A 21801-nucleotide genomic window follows, 5' to 3' on the forward strand; every position below is an offset into this window, starting at 1 on the left:
TTAACTTAGCTTCACAAAATTCGGTGGCTACACATGCATACCCATACATGTGTATAAAAAACTGAAGTCACGGGAGTTCCCTAGTGGTCTAGTTAGGATTTGGCGCTTTCGCTGCCATGGCCTGGGTTCAATCCCTGGTCGGGGAACTGAGATCCCGCAAGCTGCTCGGTGTGGCCAAAAAATCAAACAAAAACAAAAAAAACCCCTGAAGTCCTACAGCATTTTTCTTTCTGTTTCTCCACCTTGTCCAGACAGTGAAAGAGGAAAGGATTATTTTCATCATCGATGAAGGCCAGTTTATCGATTCAGCCTCCTGGACGTTTATGGAGAAGCTTATCCGGTCTGTTCCCATCTTCATCATAATGTCCCTGTCTCCCTTCATCGACATACCCTGTGCAGCTGCCCGTGCCATAATGAAGAACAGGAACACCACCTATGTCATCCTTGGAGCCGTGCAGCCTAAGGACATCCTCAACAAGGTCTGCCTAGACCTCAACGTCAGGGGCATCCCCAAAGAACTAGACACGTGAGTAACCTATTTCTATCCTGAGGCCTTGACATCTGCACTCATTCTCCAGGTCCAGACGTCATCAGATTCCTTAAGATGTGTCTGAAAGCGGCCATTTCAGGATTCTTGCTGGTCCCGCCTTTCCAAGGGGCCACCGAACATGCTTGATAGGATGGATGCCGCTCACTTTTCCTTGTTATGGTCCCTGTTACACCGTCTCAAACGTTGCTTAGGACATCAGTTTTGTTTCCCTTTCATCATGCTGGCTATGGGCACACTCACTCTAACCCACAGTGACTAAGGGCATTGTCACGGGCAAGTAACATGAAAGGCAAACTGGTAAGCCTTAAGCACCACAGCCCACAGCTGAGCGAGGTCTTAGTCGCTGGCAATAACGTGGTCTGGTACTGGTGTCCCCTGTCATGGCAGATGGTGACGTCAGTGCTCTCTGAGCTTCTCAGTGACTCCTCTCCTGGGGTCTTGACAGCAGTCGCCTTAACAACGTGGACAATGCCTCTTCCTTAGCTGGCTGTTTACAAGCCACCTTGGTATCTGTATCTGTTCTTTCTAATGAGGTTGCTTTGCTTCTGGAAGAGAAATGTCTTGGACAAAGTCTCATTTAAAATAACTCCAGGCATGAATTTATTTTTTTTTTCAAATTGTATTTTTATTTATTTATTTATTTTTGGCTGTGCTGGGTCTTCATTTCTATGCGAGTGCTTTCTCCAGTTGCAGTAAGTGGGGGCCACTCTTCATTGCGGTGCGCGGGCCTCTCACTGTTGTGGCCTCTCTCGCTGCGGAGCACAGGCTCCGGACGCGCAGGCTCAGCGGCCATGGCTCATGGACCTAGTTGCTCCGCAGCATGTGGGACCCTCCCAGACCAGGGCTCGAACCCGTGTCCCCCACATTAGCAGGCAGACTCTCAACCACTGCGCCATCAGGGAAGCCCGCGGGCATGAATTTTGTGTGTTCTTTCCCTTTGTCTCTCTGTCTCTCCCTCTTTCTCTCTGTATGTATGTATTTATTTATTTATTATGTATGTATTTATTATATATGTATACATTTATTATATATGCATTTACTTTTTGATCTAGCCTTCCCAATTCTAGGAACCTATCTCAAAGATATACTGACAGGGAACTATGCTCAATATTTTGTAATAACCTATAAGGGAAAAGAATCTGAAAAAGAATATATATATATATATATATATATATATATATATATATATATATCTGAATCACTTTGCTGTATACCTGAAACTAACACAACATTGTAAATCAGCTATACTTCAATAAAAAATTTAAAAATTTTTAAAATATATATAGTGACAAAAATATGAAGTGACATATGGGCACAGTTTTTATTGAGGCATTATTTGTACTAGTAAAAGACTGAAAGCAATCCAAATGTCCATCTCTAAGAGGATAGTCATAATAAACTAGGATGCATCCACACGATTGAGCCCTATGTAGCTATAAAGAGAAATAAGAAAGATCTACTGATATGAAGGGATGACCAGGATACATTGTTGAGTGAAAAAACAAGGGGTTGCCTAGTGTGCAGTATATATAACTTGCTGTCTTTTATCTAAGGAAGAGAGTGAAATACGTGTGTGCATTTTCTATAGTTTTAAAAAGAAACGTTGAAAAGATAAACCAGAAACTAATTTAAATGCTTACTTATAAGGCGAGGAAGGGAAGCAAGACTGAGGATGTACCTTATTACATAGCTTTGACTTTGGAAAAATTTAAATGGTTTATTATGTAATTTTAAAAATGAAAGAAAGGGCTTCCCTGGTGGCGCAGTGGTTGAGAGTCCACCTGCCGATGCAGGGAACACGGTTTCGTGCCCCAGTCCGGGAAGATCCCACATGCCGTGGAGTGGCTGGGCCCGTGAGCCATGGCCGCTGAGCCTGCACGCGTCTGGAGCCTGTGCTCCACAACGGGAGAGGCCACAACAGTGAGAGGTCCGCGTACAGCAAAAAAAAAAAAAAAAAAGAAAGAAAGAAAAAAGAAAAAGCAATCCCTAAAAATGAAAAACAAACCAAAACAAATGGAGAAAGAGAAGTGATTATTTTCAGGTGATTGAGAAAACGCAAATATTTTTACTTCTTTAAAGATGGTTCTTTGATATAAATAGATTGCGTTGTTTTCACTACAGGTACCTGGCCGAGGGAAGCTGTGGGATTCCAATTTACTGTGAAGAATTGCTTAAAAACCTGGACCATCACAGGGTACTCGTTTTCCAAACAATAGAGTCTGAGGAGAAGACAAGTGTGACCTGGAATAACCTGTTCAGTAAGTCCCATAATGATGGTTCTTCCTGTCTCCTTCTGCAGAGAGGGTGGCAAGGGTGGGCTTTTCCATAGGCTGCTTCCTATACGGGTCAGAGGCTTTGGGGAGGCAAAGAACGTTGGACTTGATATCCCAGATTGTGAGAGAACTTAACATTGCCCGGGACTCACTGAACTGGGAGAATGAATGTAGACGTGTAATAGAAATGAAAGAACACTGGAGAATCTTAAAGCCCAGAATCAGAACTGACGGGGGATGTAGATGTTATCTGGGAAAAAGGTAAAATTATTAGAGCTCAAAGTGAATTGTCAACAAGGTTCTCATGCTACAGAGACATACAGAAGGATGAACTTTGATATGATGTCACAAAGAGGGCAGTTGGAATTTTTAAGAAAATAGTTTTAGTGAAGGGAAAAGGGTAGGGGTTGGGGAATGGGGTAAGGATGCAAGCTGGGATGTAGAGGATTAAGGTTAATGTGAATGATAAGAAAATATCTGTGGTGGATATACTAGTGGTTTAGAGAGATGGCAGTGATGAGAAGAAAAAAATCATATTCTAGCAAAAATAAAAAGAAAGAAAGAAAGAAAGAAACTATGTTTTGACACAAAGAGGACCATGAAGGTTTAAGAGATAGCATCTCTTCCATGAAAAGAGAGAGTATAAAGATGTAATCATCTCTGGGCTTTCTGTCATCTGACACCGGTCAGAATGGCCATCATCAAAACATCCACAAACAATAAATGCTGGAGAGGGTGTGGAGAAAAGGGAACCCTGTTGCACTGTTGGTGGGAATGTAAGGTGATACAGCCACTATGGAGAACAGTATAGAGGTTCCTTAAAAAACTACAAATAGAACTACCATATGACCCAGCAATCCCACTACTGGGCATATACCCTGAGAAAACCAGAATTCAAAAAGAGTCATGTACTAAAATGTTCATTGCAGCTCTATTTACAATAGCCAGGACACGGAAGCAACCTAAGTGTCCATCAACAGATGAATGGATAAAGAAGATGTGGCACATATATACAATGGAATATTACTCAGCCATAAAAAGAAACGAAATTGAGTTATTTGTAGTGAGGTGGATGGACTTAGAGACTGTCATACAGAGTGAAGTAAGTCAGAAAGAGAAAAATAAATACCGTATGCTAACACATATATATGGAATCTAAAAAAAAAATGGTCATGAAGAACCTAGGGGCAAGATGGGAATAAAGACACAGACCTACTAGAGAATGGACTTGAGGATACGGGGAGGGGGAAGGGTGAGCTGGGACGAAGTGAGCGAGTGGAATGGACATATATACACTACCAAATGTAAAATAGATAGCTAGTGGGAAGCAGCCACATAGCACAGGGAGATCAGCTTGGTGCTTTGTGACCACCTAGAGGGGTGGGATAGGGAGGGTGGGAGGGAGGGAGATGCAAGAGGGAAGAGATATGGGGACATATGTATATGTATAACTGATTCACTTTGTTATAAAGCAGAAACTAATACACCATTGTAAAGCAATTATACTCCAATAAAGATGTTAAAAAAAAAGATGTAATCAAAAGAAAATTTTGGCCTTGAAGTTAGGAGTCCAGAGTTACAGTTCCACATATGCCATTTAATAGCTAGTATTTTGGGATTAGTCACAACCTTTATGGCCAGGTACCTGCTATAAAATGGGGGTGGGGGGGTAAAGGCAACTCAAATCCTTTCTTATTTATTTATTCAACAAACATCTACTGAGCACCTTCTCTCTGTCTGACACCACAGGAAGCATTCTGGGGACCTCTTGGAGTATAAATGAAGTGACTGAATACAATAATACTTTGCTGTCTCATTGATTTTTTTAATTAAACTTTTTGAGGTGATTATAAATTTACAGGCCATTGTAAAAATAATATAGAGAGATTCTGTGTACCCTTTACCTAGTTTTCCCCAGTAGTAACATCAGCAAAACTACAGTATAATATCACAACCAGGTCCAATGAAGATGTTAAATATATATATATGTCACAACCAGGATATTAATATTGCTACAGTCAAGATACAGAACATTTCCATCACCATGAGGATCCCTTATATTGCCCTATGATAGCCACCCCCCACTTCTCTCCTACCCCTACTTCCTTCTTAACCCCTGGTAATTGCTAATCAGTTCTCCATTTCTATAATTTTGTCATTTAAAAAATTTTTATAAGTGGAATAATATTGTATATGTAATCTTTTGAGATTTGTTTTTCTCTCAGTGTAACTCTCTGGAGATTATCTAGGTGGTTGTGTGTATCAATAGTTTGGTCTTATTAGCTGCTGAGTAGTGTTCCATGGTATGGACATACCTCCATTCATCTGTTGGAGGACATCTGGGCTGTTTACAAAAAAAAAAGAAAAAGAATGTTAAAGAACATTACTGAGTCAGTTGACAAAACTGGATTATGGACAGTAAATTATTGTATCAATGTTAAATTTTCTGAAGATGATAAGTATATTCTACTTACGTAAGAGAATGTTGTTATTCTTGGGGAATTCAGAGTAAAGTATTTGGGGATTAAAGGGCATGAATTATGCAACTTAACACTCAAATGAAATGCTTCAGAAAAAATAAGTACATATAGAGAGAACAAAGGCTATAAAAAATGGAGCAAAATGTTAACAGTAGATGAATTGGAATAAAGACTATATAGTGTTATTCTTATAACTTTTCATAAATTTGAAACTTACCAAATAAAAGAATTTTTGAAAAACCAAACAACTTTTAGTGGTTTCCCACTGAGTTTACAATGAAATCCGAACTCCTTACCTTGGATTGGAGATCCCTGAGGGAGCTTCCTTCCACCCCCTCTGTGGCCTCACCAATACTCTGAAATGTGCTCCAGCCACATTTCTGCTCCTCCAGCACCTGAGCTCCTTTCTGCTCCCTCTCCTCTGGCATTTCACATACCTGCTCCCTCTCTCCCTTAGCTCAGGTGTTACCTCCTCACAGCCACTTTCTCTGACCATGCCCTGCTTAAAGGAAGGCCTTCCTCTGTCTGCACTTTCCTGTTAGTCTCTATCACCAAGTTTATTTCTTTCACAAAACTGACTCACATTAGGAGATTATCTTATTAAGTCACTTTTCCTGTATTATGATTTGTTGCCTAGATATCTGTCTTCATAAATGTTAAGATCCTTGAGGGCTGGAAGCATGCATTAGCCACATTTATAGCCTTCCCAGGTTATGGTGCATAAAAAGTCTGTACTGTGTTGATATGAACTCTCCAGCCCTTACTGTCTGTGCCTACTCACGTGGCACTTGTTTACTGTCTGGTCGTCTGGCTCTCTGTTTATATACCTTATCTTTCCAGGAGGTCGGGAACTTAGTACGTTCACCCTCATATTTCCACATCACCTATTTCAGTGTCTTGCAACTCAACTGTTAATGAGTGACTGGAGGGACAAATAAGTAATGCATTTTGGAGTACCGGGAGAAAAATGACTAGGCAAGCTCACTATTCAAACTTCACCTTTTTTTTTTTTTTTGGTATCATATGGTATATTTACTATCCTATTTCACTCAGCTGAAGATTTTCCAAACTCAGTATTCCTCAACAATTGTACCATAATGGCTATGTAATATTTAAGGTAATCACTGTATTATGGCTGGATATTTAGGCTATGTACAATATTTTAATGTTTAAGGAGACTATGAGCATCTGTTTTCAACATATTTTTTCTGGATCACTGTAATCATATGAGTTTCTAATATGAAAAATTACCTTGCTGAAAGTTATAATCTTAAGGATTTTGGTTAAATTGTTGTGTTTTTTTAAACATCTTTCTTGGAGTATAATTGCTTTACAATGGTGTGTTAGTTTCCACTGTATAACAAAGTGAATCATCTATGCATGTACATTTATCCCCATTTCTCCTCTCTCTTGCATCTCCCTCCCACCCTCCCTATCCCACCCTCTAGGTGGATACAAAGCACCGAGCTGATCTCCCTGTGCCATGCGGCTGCTTCCCACTAGCTATTTTACATTTGGTAGTGTGTATATCTCCATGCCACTCCTCACTTCATCCCAGCTTACCCTTCCCCCTCCCCGTGTCCTCAAGTCCATTCTCTACATCTGCGTCTTTATTCCTGTCCTTCCCCTAAGTTTTTCAGAGCCATTTTGTTTTTAGATTCCATATATATGTGTTAGCATATGGTATTTGTTTTTTTCTTTCTGACTTACTTCACTCTGTATGACAGACTCTAGGTCCATCACCTCACCGCAAATAACTCAATTTCATTTCTTTTTATGGCTGAGTAATACTCCGTTGTATATATGTGGCACATCTTCTTTATCCATTCATCATTTGACAGGCACTTAGGTTGCTTCCATATCCTGGCTATTGTAAATAGTGCTGCAATGAACATTGTGGTACATGACTCTTTTTGAATTCTGGTTTTCTCAGGGTATATGGCCAGTACTGGGTTTGCTGGGTCATATGGTAGTTCTACTTTTAGTTTTTTAAGAAACCTCCATACTGTTCTCCATAGTGGCTGTATCAATTTACATTCCCATCAACAGTGCAAGAGGGTTCCCTTTTCTCCACAACCTCTCCAGCATTTATTGTTTGTGGATTTTTTGATGATGGCCAATCTGACCAGTGTGAGGTGATACCTCATTGTAGTTTTGATTTGCATTTCTCTAATGATTAGTGATGTTGAACATCCTTTCATGTGTTTGTTGGCAATCTGTGTATCTTCTTTAGAGAAATGTCTATTTAGGTCTTCTGCCCATTTTTGGATTGGGTTATTTGCTTTTTTGATCTTGAGCTGCATGAGCTGCTTGTAAATTTTGGAGATTAATCCTTTGTCAGCTGCTTCATTTACAAATATTGTCTCCCATTTTGAGGGTTGTCTTTTCATCTTGTTTCTAGTTTCCTGTGGTGTGCAAAAGTTTTTAAGTTTCATTGGGTCCTATTTGTTTATTTTTGCTTTTATTTCCATTTCTCTAGGAGGTGGGTCAAAAGGGATCTTGCTGTGATTCATGTCATAGAGTGTTCTGCCTATGTTTTCCTCTAAGAGTTTTATAATGTCTGGCCTTACATTTAGGTCTTTAATCCATTTTGACTTTCTTTTTGTGTATAGTGTTAGGGAGTGTTCTAATTTCATTCTTTTACGTGTAGCTATCCAGTTTTCCCAGCACCACTTATTGAAGAGGGTGTCTTTTCTCCATTGTATATTCTTGCCTCCTTTATCATAGATTAGTTGACCATATATGCATGGGTTTATCTCTGGGCTTTCTATCCTGTTCCATTGATCTATATTTCTGTTTTTGTGCCAGTACCATACTGTCTTGATTACTGTAGCTTTGTAATATAGTCTGAAGTCAGGGAGCCTGACTCCTCCACCTCCATTTTTCTTTCTCAAGACTGCTTTGGCTATTCAGGGTCTTTTGTGTTTCCATGCAAATTGTGAAATTTTTGTTCTAGTTCTGTGAAAAATGCCAGTGGTAGTTTGATAGGGATTGCATTGAACCTGTAGATTGCTTTGGGTATTATAGTCATTTTCACAATGTTGATTCTTCCAATCCAAGAACATGGTGTATCTCTCTATCTGTTTGTGTCTTCTTCAATTTCTTTCATCAGTGTCTTATAGTTTTCTGCATACAGGTCTTTTGTCTCCTTAGGTAGGTTTATTCCTAGGTATTTTATTCTTTTTGTTGCAGTGGTAAATGGGAGTGTTTCCTTAATTTCTCTTTCAGATTTTTCATCATTAGTGTCTAGGAATGCAAGAGATTTCTGTGCATTAATTTTGTATCCTGCAACTTTACCAAATTCATTGATTAGCTCTAGCAGTTTTCTGGTAGCATCTTTAGGATTCTCTATGTATAGTATCATGTCATCTGCAAACAGTGTCAGTTTTACTTCTTCTTTTCCAATTTGGATTCCTTTTATTTCCTTTTCTTCTCTGATTGCTGTGGCTAAAACTTCCAAAACTATGTTGAATAGTAGTGGTGAGAATGGGCAACCTTGTCTTGTTCCTTATCTTAGTGGAAATGGTTTCAGTTTTTCACCATTGAGAACAATGCTGACTGTTGGTTTGTCATATATGGCCTTTATTATGTTCAGGTAAGTTCCCTCTATGCTTACTCTCTGGAGGGTTTTTATCATAAATCGGTGTTGAATTTTGTCGAAAGCTTTCTGTGCATCTATTGAGATGATTATATGGTTTTTCTCCTTCAGTTTGTTAATATGGTGTATCACATTGATTGATTTGCATATATTGAAGAATCCTTGCATTCCTGGGATAAACCCCACTTGATCATGGTGTATGACCCCTTTAATGTGCTGTTCGACTCTGTTTGCTAGTATTTTGTTGAGGATTTTTACATCTATGTTCATCAGTGATATTGGCCTGAAGTTTTCTTTTTTTGTGACATCTTTGTCTGGTTTTGGTGTCAGGGTGATGGTGGCCTCGCATCATAGCAGAGGGAGTGTTCCTCCCTCTGCTATGTTTTGGAAGAGTTTGAGAAGGATAGGTGTTAGGTCTTCTCTAAATGTTTAATAGAATTGACTTATAAAGTCATCTGGTACTGGACTTTTGTTTGTTGGATGATTTTTAATCCCAGTTTCAATTTCAGTGCTTGTGATTGGTCTGTTTATAATTTCTATTTCTTCCTGGTTCAGTCTCAGAAGGTTGTGCTTTTCTAAGAATTTGTCCATTTCTTCCAAGTTGTCCATTTTATTGGCATATAGTTTCTTATAGTAATGTCTCGTGATCTTTTGTGTTTCTGCAGTGTCAGTTTTTACTTCTTTTTCATTTCTAATTCTGTTGATTTGAGTCTTCTCCCTTTTTTTCTTCATGAGTCTGGATAATGGTTTATCAATTTTGTCTTCTCAAAGAACCAGCTTTTAGTTTTATTGATCTTAGCTATCGTTTCCTTCATTTCTGATCTGATCTTTATGATTCCTTTCCTTCTGGTAACTTTGGGGGTTTTTTGTTTTTCTTTCTCTAACTGCTTTAGGTGTAAGGTTAGGTTGTTTATTTGAGATGTTTCTTGTTTCTTGAGGTTGGATTGTATTGCTATAAACTTCCCTCTTAGAACTGTTTTTGCTGCATCCCATAGGTTTTGGGTCATCGTGTTTTCATTGTCATTTGTTTGTAGATATTTTTTGATCTCCACTTTGATTTATTCAGTGATCTCTTGGTTATTTAGTATTGTACTTTTAGTTAGCCTCCATGTGTTTGTATTTTTTACAGATTTTTTTTCCTGTAATTGATATCTAGTCTCATAGCCTTGTGGTTGGAAAAGATACTTGATACAATTTCAATTTTCTTAAATTTACCAAGGCTTGATTTGTGACTGAAGATATGATCTATCCTGGAGAATGTTCCATGAGCACTTGAGAAGAAAGTGTGTTCTGTTGTTTTTGGATGGATTGTCCTACAAATATCAATTAAGTCCATCGTGTTTAATGTATCATTTAAAGCTTGTGTTTCCTTATTTATTTTCATTTTGGATGATCTGTCCATTGGTGAAAGTGGGGTGTTAAAGTCCCCTACTATGACTGTGTTACTGTCGATTTCCCCTTTTATGGCAGTTCGCATTTGCCTTATGTATTGAGATGCTTCTATGTTGGGTGCATAAATATTTACAACTGTTATATTTTCTTCTTGGATTGATCCTTTGATCATTAGGTAGTGTCCTTCTTTGTCTCTTGTAATAGTCTTTAAAGTCTATTTTGTCTGGTGTGAGAATTGCCACGCCAACTTTCTTTTGATTTCCTTTTGCATGGAATATCTTTTTCCATCCCCTCACTTTCAGTCTGTATGTGCCCCTAGGTCTGAAGTGGGTCTCTTGTAGACAGCATATATACGGGTCTTGTTTTTGTGTCCATTCAGCCAGTGTATGTCTTTTCATTGGAGCATTTAATCCATTTACATTTAAGGTAATTATCGATATGTATGTTCCTATTACCATTTTCTTAATTGTCTTGTGTTTTTTATTGTAGGTCTTTTCCTTCTCTTGTGTTTCCTACCTAGAGAAGTTCCTTTACCATTTGTTGTAAAGCTGGTTTGGAGGTGCTGGATTCTCTTAGGTTTTGCTTGTCTGTAAAGCTTTCAATTTCTCCGTCGAGTCTGAATGAGATCCTTGCTAGGTAGAGTAATCTTGGTTGTTGGATTTTCCCTTTCATCACTTTAAATATGTCCTGCCACTCCCTTCTGGCTTGCAAAGTTTCTGCTGACAGATCTGCTGTTAACCTTATGGTGATTCCTGTGTATGTTATTTGTTGCTTTCCCCTTGCTGCTTTTAGTATATTTCCTTTGTATTTAATTTTTGATAGTTTGATTAATATGTGTCTTGGCATGTTTCTCCTTGGATTTTTCCTATATGGGACTCTGTGTGCTTCTTGAACTTGATTGACTATTTCCTTTCCCATATTAGGGAAATTTTCAGCTATAATCTCTTCAAATATTTTCTCAGTCCCTTTTTTTTCTCTTCTTCTTCTGGGACCCCTATAATTAGAATGTCGGTGCATTTAATGTTGTCCCAGAGGTCTCTGAGACTGTCTCAATTCTTTTCAGTCTTTTTTCTTTATTCTGCTCGGTGATAGTTATTTCCAATATTTTATCTTCCAGGTCACTTATCCATTCTTCTGCCTCAGTTATACTGCTATTGATTCCTTCTAGAGAATTTTTAATTTCATTTATTGTGTTGTTCATCATTGTTTGTTTGCTCTTTAATTCTCCTAGGTCTTTGTTAAACGTTTCTTGTATTTTCTTCATTCTATTTCCAAGATTTTGGATCATCTTTACTAACATTACTGAATTCTTTTTCAGGTAGGCTGCCTATTTCCTCTTCATTTGTTTGGTCTGTTGGGTTTTTACCTTGCTCCTTCATCTGCTGTGTATTTCTCTGTCTTATTTTGGTTAACTTACTGTGTTTGGGGTCTCCTTTTCGCAGGCTGCATGTTCATAGTTCCTGTTGTTTTTGGTGCCTGCCCCCAGTGGGTAAGTTTGGTTCAGTGAGTTGTATAGGCTTTCTGGTGAAGGGGGCTGCTGCCTGTGTTCTGGTGGATGAGGCTGGATCTTGTCTTTCTGGTGGGCAGGACCACGTCCAGTGGTGCATTTTGGGGTGTCTGTGAACTTATTATATTTTCAAGCAGCCTCTCTGCTAATGGGTGGGGTTGTGTTCCTGTCGTGCTAGTTGTTTGGCATAGGATGTCCAACACTGTAGCTTGCTGGTCGTTGAGTGAAGCTGGGTGCTGGTGTTGAGATGGAGATCTCTGGGAGATTTTCGCCGTTTGATATTATGTGGAGCTGGGAGGTCTCTTGTGGACCAGTGTCCTGAAGTTGGCTCTCCCACCTCAGAGGCACAGCAGTGACTCCTGGCTGTAGCACCGAGAGCCTTTCATCCACACGGCTCCTTAATTTGGGATGATTCGTTGTCTATTCATGTATTCCACAGATGCAGGGTACATCATGTTGATTGTGGAGCTTTAATCCGCTGTTCCTGAGGCTGCTGGGAGAGATTTCCCTTTCTCTTCTTTGTTCTCACAGCTCCTGGGTTTCAGCTTTGGATTTGGCCCCTCCTCTGCGTGTAGATCGCCTGAGGGCATCTCTTCCCCTCTCAGACAGGACGGGGTTAAAGCAGCAGCTGATTCAGGGGCTCTGGCTCACTCAGGCGGGGGGGGGGGGGGGGGGGGGGGGGGGGGGGGGGGAAGGGAGGGGCACGGAGTGCGGGGCGGGCCTGCAGCCGCAGAGGCCGGCACGATGTTTCAACAGCCTGAGGTGTGCTGTGTGTTCTCCCAGGGAAGTTGTCCCTGGATCACGGGACCCTGGCAGTGGCGGGCTGCACAGGCTCCTGGGAGGGGAGGTGTGGATAGTGACCTGTGCTCGCACACAGGCTTCTTGGTGGCTGCAGCAACAGCCTTAGCGTTTCATACCTGTCTCTGGTGTCTGCACTGATAGTCACAGCTCGTACCTGTCTCTAGAGCTCGTTTAGGCGGTGTTCTGAATCCCCTCTCCTCGCACACCCTTTTGGAAAGTCTGAGGTCTTCTGCCAGCATTCAGTAGGTGTTCTGTAGGGGTTGTTCCACATATAGATGTATTTCTTATGTATTTGTGGGGGAGAAGGTGACCTCCACGTCTTACTCCGCCATCGTGAAATCTTCACCATTTTTAATATCTCCTTCTGACAATAACCACATCTTTAAGTAGAGTACAGTCTTCCACAGAATGTGTTTGCCTCCGAGTGTGGGTATTTCAATGTGCATACCAGTATATATATAAGTATATAATATAAGCTATATTTGTAAAACTGCATGTCTTATGGAAGACATCCTGTAGTTATTACCAATCCTTTTTTTCTTGGGGGCAGGGGAGGAAAAACATGTTTTGAGTAAATTTTGATTTTCATATATCAGTTTTACTTAAAACACAGTATTCCAGAATACTTTACAAACCAACACACATCTCTGCCTGCTCTTTCTCATGTGAGACCCATCTCGAAGTTTATTGGAAAATCCAGATAATAATAGGACAATGACTCTCAACTTTTCTTCCCTTTTACCCCTCTGTAGAGAATTTTGCTAAGCCAACAGAGGACTTAAAAAAATTTACTTTTGGTCTTGAGGAGGGAAATGAAGAAGTCTGTAACCTCGCTAGTGGTGTCAGATTGAAAAACTTGTCACTGCCAGCATCATTAAAAGGTAAAGAAAATTTGACCTGGTGTTCATTTTCCAGGACCTAGATTCCCCTCTTGCTTTCTCTAGGATGCCTCCAACAAAGGAGAAAGGAAGATAGAAGACTGGCTTTGTTTTTATTGTGTGTTGCCCAGGCAATGGGAAGGTTCCATTACAAGCTTGGCTTTTCTGCTTCTAAACAGGAGCCACCTTCCCCCTGTGCATACGCTGGAGTCTGATTTGAACAAAGTTTTATTCGTCTGCATAAAAGAATGAGGTATAGTACATTTTCAATTAAACAGAAATCAAATAGTGAGAGAGAAGATCTAACAGTGATACTTTTCCTGCTATCTACTTCCATAAGAAATGACAAACAAGTGAATTTATATCAGGGATGTACTGTTATTTATTTCAAGAAAAATGAATTTCAAGCAGTGTTCTAGCATGCATTCAGCTCCAATCCATGCCATCTATAAAATGTTCAACTTCAAATGTTTAGTACAAGGATGAGACCTCAAGTTCTCTATCTCCAAAAGAGCATCATTTGTGTTTCATTCACTATGTCTACTAAAATAGCAAGGTGGATTAGCTTGGTTTCTTTTAATCAATATTTTTTTTATTGAAGTATAGTTGATTTACAATGTTGTGTTAATTTCTGCTGTACAGCCAAATGATTCAGTTATACATACATATATATATATATTCTTTTTTTTTTTTTTTTGGCCACACCATGCAGCTTGCAGGATCTCAGTTCCCTGACCCGGGATTGAACCCAGGCCATGGCAGTGAAAGCCTGGAATCCTAACCACTAGGCGACCAGGGAATTCCCACATTCTTTTTTTTAAAAATATTTTTTTCTATTATGGTTTATTATAGGATACTGAATATAGTTCTCTGTGCTATACAGTAGCCTTTGTTTATCTGTTCTACATATAAAAGCTTACATCTGCTAACCCTACTTATATCTGGACTAGCTCGGTTTCTACAATGTTCTGTGGACATATTGAGAAGTTCATATTTTGTCCCTGAGGAGGGTGATGTAATAGAAGGACATCCTGGTCAAGATGTCCAAGAAGCCATGTGAGCTATGATACGCGAACTTAGATGAGAAGATGGAATTGGAGCTAGGAGCTCTCTGACACTTGGTCATGAGCATAGAGATGGTAATGGGTTGTCACAAGAATAACTGAATCCCTGAGGCAGATAGAGAGAAAGCTTATTGCTGGGAAGTTCCAGGAGAAAGGGCAGCCAGTGAAGAAGACAGAGAATGAGCAGCTGGAGAAGTCAACACAGAACACGGATGGCAGGCCCTTCTCCTTCTGACCACTTCTCAGCATGACCTCTGCTCTCTTCACACACCCTTGTCACACTTTAACACAAAATCAGAACACCTTGAAATCCATCTTATTGTCATGGCCAATGGGACATGCATATTTTTAGGTCATAGCATCTCCATCTTTTATACTCCTGACACAAGTGCTATCTGTGAAATAGGTACTAAGCAAATACTTCTTTTGGCCTAGCTCAGCTGGGTGTAGTTCTATTGAACAAGAACTAGAGAACAGGACAGTTGTCCATCTCTAGAATGTATTTGATAAAGACAGATGACTAGTTCCCTACTGTGTGGCTTTCCACCTGCAGAAATCTCTCTGGTCCAGCTGGATAGCATGAGCCTGTCCCGCCAGATGTTGGTGAGATGTGCAGCCATCATTGGCCTGACCTTCACTACAGAACTGTTGTATGAGATTCTCCCTTGTTGGAACATGAAGATGATGATCACTGCCCTGGCAACCCTCGTGAAATCCAACGTCTTTGACTGTTTCCGGAATGGCAAGGAGCTACGAATAGCCCTAAAACAGAACGCGGCCTCGTTTGAGGTGAATTATCGTTCCCTCTCTCTGCAGCCACCCTCTGAAGGAATGGGTAAGTAGAGCCTGGAAGTGACCCATATTTCCTTTAGTTTAAGGCACATCTTGCTAAAAGAACTGATCTGTATTTTGTAGCAGGGCTGACTTATTGCCCACTGCCTTTCTGTCCTCTCTATCTCATGGTGAAGAGGAAGAGCTCTGTGAGCTGGAAAGTGAGGTGATTGAGTGCCACATCATTCGATTCTGCAGCCCGATGATGCAGAAAACAGCCTATGAGCTGTGGCTGAAAGACCAGAGGAAAGCCATGCACTTGAAATGTGCCCGCTTTCTGGAAGAAAACGCCCACAGGTGTGACCACTGCCGAAGCGGAGACTTCGTCCCCTTTCACCACTTTGCGGTGGACATCCGGCTCAACACTTTGGACTTGGATACCATTAGGAAGATGGCTAAGTCCCATGGATTTCAAAGTAAACTTTCTTCGTTCCTAATTAGTCCTAACTATAACTGGGGAACGTGGAGACAAGACCTAGAAGAAGTGGGTCTGGACCATGAGGATTTCAAGTCCTCTGCAGGCTCGGGCACCATGAATGATGAGACATGAGCAGTGTAGGTCAGCAGGGCAGGAAGTTGGGGAGTATACATGTAGCTGAGTTGGCAGAACCAATCTCACTGTGAGACTGTCAGGGAGGATTCGGGGGTAAGGACTCTGGCAAAATAGGGTGTGACCAGAGCCCAAATTAAAATGTCCAAAGGAATAAAACAGACCCAGCTTCCTTCGCACCAAGGGATGGAATCCAAGGAGGGTAGCGGGTAGGGAGCAGGGTCTGACATGAAGTGGGGGGGGAGAGCAAGATCTGAGAGGGAGTGGTGTTTCTTGGCAGATAAAATGTTGTTGCTCTCTGTCTAGTTTGAAACAAGGTTCCAGTGGAAAAAATGTATGAGCGTCAGTGCTAGGAAGATGTCTTCCTTGGAATCAGTTAGATGACACAGAAGACCTCACACCTAATGAGGGCAGAGTGGCCTGTGGCTGCACCAGGATCAACCTGCCCTCCCAGAGTTTGGGAGAGGATGTGTGAGGGTTTCCTATAAATCAGATATAACTCACCTGGGAGAAAAAGCCAGCCTGGCATCATTTTAAGTTGTTCCCAAGAGTACCCCTAGGAGTGTGAGAAGACCCCTAGTAGTGGGCTGCTAGAATAAAACAGGCACCTAGAGGGCAGGTGATGGAGAGCTGAAGAGGATGCATGACTGGATCAGGGGATCTTCAGTGAAGGATCCCAACACAGGGCCATAGTCAAAGCACCAATGAAAGCATTAATAGGAGAGAGTCAACTGACAGAGATAAGAGAAAAGGGAAAGAATACAGTTAAGTCCCCTATATAGGAACCTTCAAGTTGCAAACTTTCAAAGATGTGAACGTGTGTTCGCATGTCCAGTCATGTAAGTTAGTTCATGTGTCTGGCGTACATTGTCAGGTGTGTGCATCCTCTACAAGTGGTGGTGCTTTTGTGTACTTTACTGTACAGTACTGTATAGAGTACAGTAGTACAGTATCTTTATTACAAGCCCAGGATGTCCAGAAGCAGGCATAAAAGCAGCAGTGATGTAGCTGGTACTACTGTACTTTTCAAGGTACTGTACTGTGAGATTAAAAATGCTTTACTTTTGTGTTTGTTTTTTATGTATTATTTGTGTGAAAAGTATTATAAACTTATTATAGTACAGTACTATACAGATGATTGTGTTAGTTGGGTACCAAGGCTAACTTTGTTGGACTTACGAACGAATTGGACTTGATGAACGTGTTCCCAGAACGGAACTCATTTGTATGTAGGGGACCTACTGTATTCCAGACTCTGTGGGATCAGTGAGTCTTATTTTATATACACATTATATATATAAACAAATTATATATAAACTACATATATTATATATGTATGTTTTAATTATTTATTTGGTGAGGGGTAGAATCAGCTGGCAGCTAGCAGACAGTTTAGCCTGAGTAGTTCGTTGGTCTTAAGCAGGCTGGCTAGGGCCACCAAAGGAAACAACTCCAGTTATTTCAGGTTCTCCAATGTTCCTTAACCGTTTGACCTTGGAGCATATGTTACCAGATATCTCTGAGTCATATCTACTGATGTCCTTTCAACAGAACCTCCACCTGAGTGAGGCCAGGGTTTGACTGTTTCCCTTATAATTTTTCACCTATTTAAAAGAGTATCAACTAGACATCTTTAAATAAAGACATTTTTTAGATTTCCTGAAAGTTTTACCGTAAAAGCAATAGTCCCATGACCTACTGCCCTGCATATGTATGTTCAATATTTCTTCTCAGGGGCAAACATTTTTAACTTAGCTATTCCCTCTAGTCATTACTTCCATATACTAAGTGGTATGTTAATGGTGCTTTTTTTTTTTTTTTTTTTTTTCCGGTACGCGGGCCTCTCACTGTTGTGGCCTCTCCCGTTGCGGAGCACAGGCTCCGGACGCGCAGCCTTAGCGGCCATGGCTCACGGGCCTAGCCGCTCCGCGGCATGTGAGATCTTCCCGGACCGGGGCACGAACCCGTGTCCCCTGCATCGGCAGGCAGACTCTCAACCACTGCGCCACCAGGGAAGCCCAATGCCGCTTTTTTAAAAATCAAATTTGACATCAGCTGTTTTAGTCTTGCTATGGTAGGTAAGGATTTAAACTCTATTAAGCCACTCTTGGGCACCTCTCCTCCAATATTGTTATAGAATTATCATTAGATAAATCAATCAAGTATTTACATTATTAAGACTATGAAAATACTGTCCATTAGAGAACTAAGTAGTAATATACTGTGAATAGATTTCTTTTTTTAATTTTTAAATTTAATTTTATTTATTTTTTATACAGCAGATTCTTATTAGTCATCAGTTTTATACACATCAGTGTATACATGTCAATTCCAATCGCCCAATTCATCACACCACCATCCCCACCCACCTACGGCTTTCCCCCCTTGGTGTCCATATGTTTGTTCTCTACATCTGTGTCTCAACTTCTGCCCTGCAAACCGGTTCACCGGTACCATTTTTCTAGGTTCCACATACGTGCGTTAATATACAATATTTGTTTTTCTCTTTCTGACTTATTTCACTCTGTATGACAGTCTCTAGATCCATTCACGTCTCAACAAATGACCCAATTTCGTTCCTTTTTATGGCTGAGTAATATTCCATTGTATATATGTACCACAACTTCTTTATCCATTCATCTTCGATGGGTGTTAGGTTGCTGCCATGACCTGGCTATTGTAAAAAGTGCTGCAATGAACATTGGGGTGCATGCATCTTTTTGAATTATGGTTTTCTCTGGGTATATGCCCAGTAGTGGGATTGCTGGGTCGTATGGTAGTTCTATTTTTAGTTTTCTAAGGAACCTCCATACTGTTCTCCATAGTGGCTGTATCAATTTACATTCCCACCAACAGTGCAAGAGGGGTCCCTTTTCTCCACACCCTCTCCAGCACTTGTTGCTTGTAGATTTTCTGATGAAGCCCATTCTAACTGGTGTGAGGTGATACCTCATTGTAGTTTTGATTTGCATTTCTCTAATAATTAGTGATGTTGAGCAGCTTTTCATGTACTTCTTGGCCATCTGTATGTCTTCTTTGGAGAAATGTCTATTTAGGTCTTCTGCCCATTTTTGGATTGGATTGTTTGTTTCTTTAATATTGAGCTGCATGAGCTATTTATATATTTTGTAGATTAATCCTTTGTCCACTGATTTGTTTGCAAATATTTTCTCCCATTCAGAGTGTTGTCTTTTCATCTTGTTTATGGTTTCCTTTGCTGTGTAAAAGCTTTGAAGTTTCATTAGGTCCCATTTCTTTATTTTTGTTTTTATTTCCATTACTCTAGGAGATAGATTAAAAAATATCTTGCTGTGATTTATGCCAAAGAGTGTTCTTCCTGTGTTTTCCTCTAAATGCTTTATAGTGTCTGGTCTTACATTTAGGCCTCAAATCCATTTTGAGTTTATTTTTGTGTATGGTGTTAGGGAGTGTTCTAACTTCATTCTTTTACATGTAGCTGTCCAGTTTTCCCAGCACCACTTATTGAAGAGACTGTCTTTTCTCCATTGCATATCCTTGCTTCCTTTGTCATAGATTATTTGACCATAGGTGTGTGGGTTTATCCCTGGGATTTCTATCTTGTTCCATTGATCTATGTTTCTGTTTTTGTGCTAGTACCATATTGTCCTGATTATTGTAGCTTTGTAGTATAGTCTGAAGTCAAGGAGTCTGATTCTTCCTGGTCCATTTTTTTCCCTCAAGACTGCTTTGGCTATTCAGGGTCTTTTGTGTTTCCATACAAATTTTAAGAGTTTTTGTTCTAGTTCCATAAAAAAATGCCATTGGTAATTTGATAGGGATTGCATTGAATCTGTAGATTGCTTTGGGTAGTATAGTCATTTTCACAGTATTGATTCTTCCAATCCAAGAACATGGCATATTTCTCCATCTGTTTGTATCATCTTTAATTTCTCTCATCAGTGTCTTATAGTTTTCAGCATACAGATCTTTCGTCTCCCTAGGTAGGTTTATTCCTAGGTATTTTATTCTTTTTGTTGCACTGGTAAATAGGAGTGTTTCCTTAATTTCTCTTTCAGATTTTTCATCATTAGTGTCTAGGAATGCAAGAGATTTCTGTGCATTAGTTTTGTATCCTGCAACTTTACCAAATTCATTGGTTAGCTCTAGTAGTTTTCTGGTGGCATTTTTAGGATTCTCTATGTATAGTATCATGTTATCTGCAAACAGTATCAGTTTTACTTCTTCCTTTCCAATTTGGATTCCTTTTATTTCCTTTTCTTCTCTGATTGCCGTGGCTAGGACTTCCAAAACTATGTTGAATAATAGTGGTGAGAGTGGACATCCTTGTCTCATTCCTGATCTTAGAGGAGATGCTTTCAGTTTTTCACCATTGAGAATGATGTTTGCTGTGGATTTGTCTTATATGGCCTTTATTATGTTGAGGTAGGTACCCTCTATGCCCACTTTCTGGAGAGTTTTTATCATAAATGGGTGTTGAATTTTGTCAAAAGCTTTTTCTACATCTATTGAGATGATCATATGGTTTTTATTCTTCAGTTTGCTAATATGGTGTATCACATTGATTGATTTGCATATATTGAAGAATCCTTGCATCCCTGGGATAAATCCCACTTGATCATGGTGTATGATCCTTTTATTGTGTTGTTGGATTCTGTTTGCTAGTATTTTGTTGAGGAATTTTGCATCTCTCTTCATCAGTGATATTGGTCTGTAATTTTCTTTTTTTGTAGTATCTTTGTCTGGTTTTGGTATCAGGGTAATGGTGGCCTCACAGAATGAGTTTGGGAGTGTTCCTTCCTCTGCAATTTTTGGGAAGAGTTTAAGAAGGATGGGTGTTAGCTCTTCTCTAAATGTTTGATAGAATTCATCTGTGAAGCCATCTGGTCCTGGACTTTTGTTTGTTGGAAGATTTTTAATCACAGTTTCAATTTCATTACTTGTTATTGGTCTCTTCATATTTTCTGTTTCTTCCTGGTTCAGTCTTGGAAGGTTATAGCTTTCTAAGAATTTGTCCATTTCTTCCAGGTTGTCCATTTTATTGTCATAGAGTTGCTTGTAGTAGTCTCTTAGGATGCTTTGTATTTCTGCAGTGTCTGTTGTAACTTCTCCTTTTTCATTTTTAATTTTATTGATTTGAGCCCTCTCCCTCTTTTTCTTGATGAGTCTGGCTAATGGTTTATCAATTTTGTTTATCTTCTCAAAGAACCAGCTTTTAGTTTTATTGATCTTTGCTATTGTTTTCTTTGTTTCTATTTCATTTATTTCTTCTCTGACCTTTATGATTTCTTTCCTTCTGCTAACTTTGGGTTTTGTTTGTTCTTCTTTATCTAGTTCCTTGAGGTGTTAGGTTAGATTGTTTATTTGAGATTTTCCTTGTTTCTTGAGGTAGGCTTGTATAGCTATAAACTTCCCTCTTAGAACTGCTTTTGCTGCATCCCATAGGTTTTGGATCGTCGTGACTCCATTGTCATTTGTCTCTAGGTATTTTTTGATTTCCTCTCTGATTTCTTCAGTGATCTCTTGGTTATTTAGTAACGTATTGTTTAGCCTCCATGTGTCTGTGTTTTTTACGGTTTTTTCCCCTGTAATTCATTTCTAATCTCATAGCACTGTGGTCAGAAAAGATGCTTGATATGATTTCAATTTTATTAAATTTACTGAGGCTTGATTTGTGACCCAAGATGTGATCTATCCTAGAGAATGTTCCATGCGCACTTGAGAAGAAAGTGTAATCTGCTGTTTTTGGATGGAATGTCCTATAAATATCAATTAAATCTATCTGGTGTATTGTGTCATTTAAAGCTTGTGTTTCCTTATTTATTTTCATTTTGGATGATCTGTCCATTGGTGTAAGTGAGATGTTAAAGTCTCCTACTATTATTGTGTTACTGTTGA

The 21801-nt window shown here is 39.7% G+C and overlaps 1 protein-coding gene across 1 annotated transcript in view; it reads left to right on the top strand.

Annotated features, from left to right (window-relative positions):
• The window catches only part of ADCY10 (adenylate cyclase 10), an 89653-nt gene that overhangs the window by 36629 nt on the left and 31223 nt on the right, over positions 1 to 21801 (top strand). Inside the window, exons 12-16 of the mRNA XM_082833529.1 lie at positions 252 to 526; positions 2672 to 2808; positions 13354 to 13482; positions 15097 to 15378; positions 15500 to 15790. Coding sequence (XP_082689655.1) covers positions 252 to 526; positions 2672 to 2808; positions 13354 to 13482; positions 15097 to 15378; positions 15500 to 15790 — 1114 coding nt within the window. The remainder of the gene's footprint in view (positions 1 to 251; positions 527 to 2671; positions 2809 to 13353; positions 13483 to 15096; positions 15379 to 15499; positions 15791 to 21801) is intronic.

The sequence above is a fragment of the Leucopleurus acutus genome, assembly GCF_964270905.1.
Source record: "Leucopleurus acutus genome assembly, chromosome: 2".
In the NCBI taxonomy this organism is placed as follows: Eukaryota; Metazoa; Chordata; class Mammalia; order Artiodactyla; family Delphinidae; genus Leucopleurus; species Leucopleurus acutus.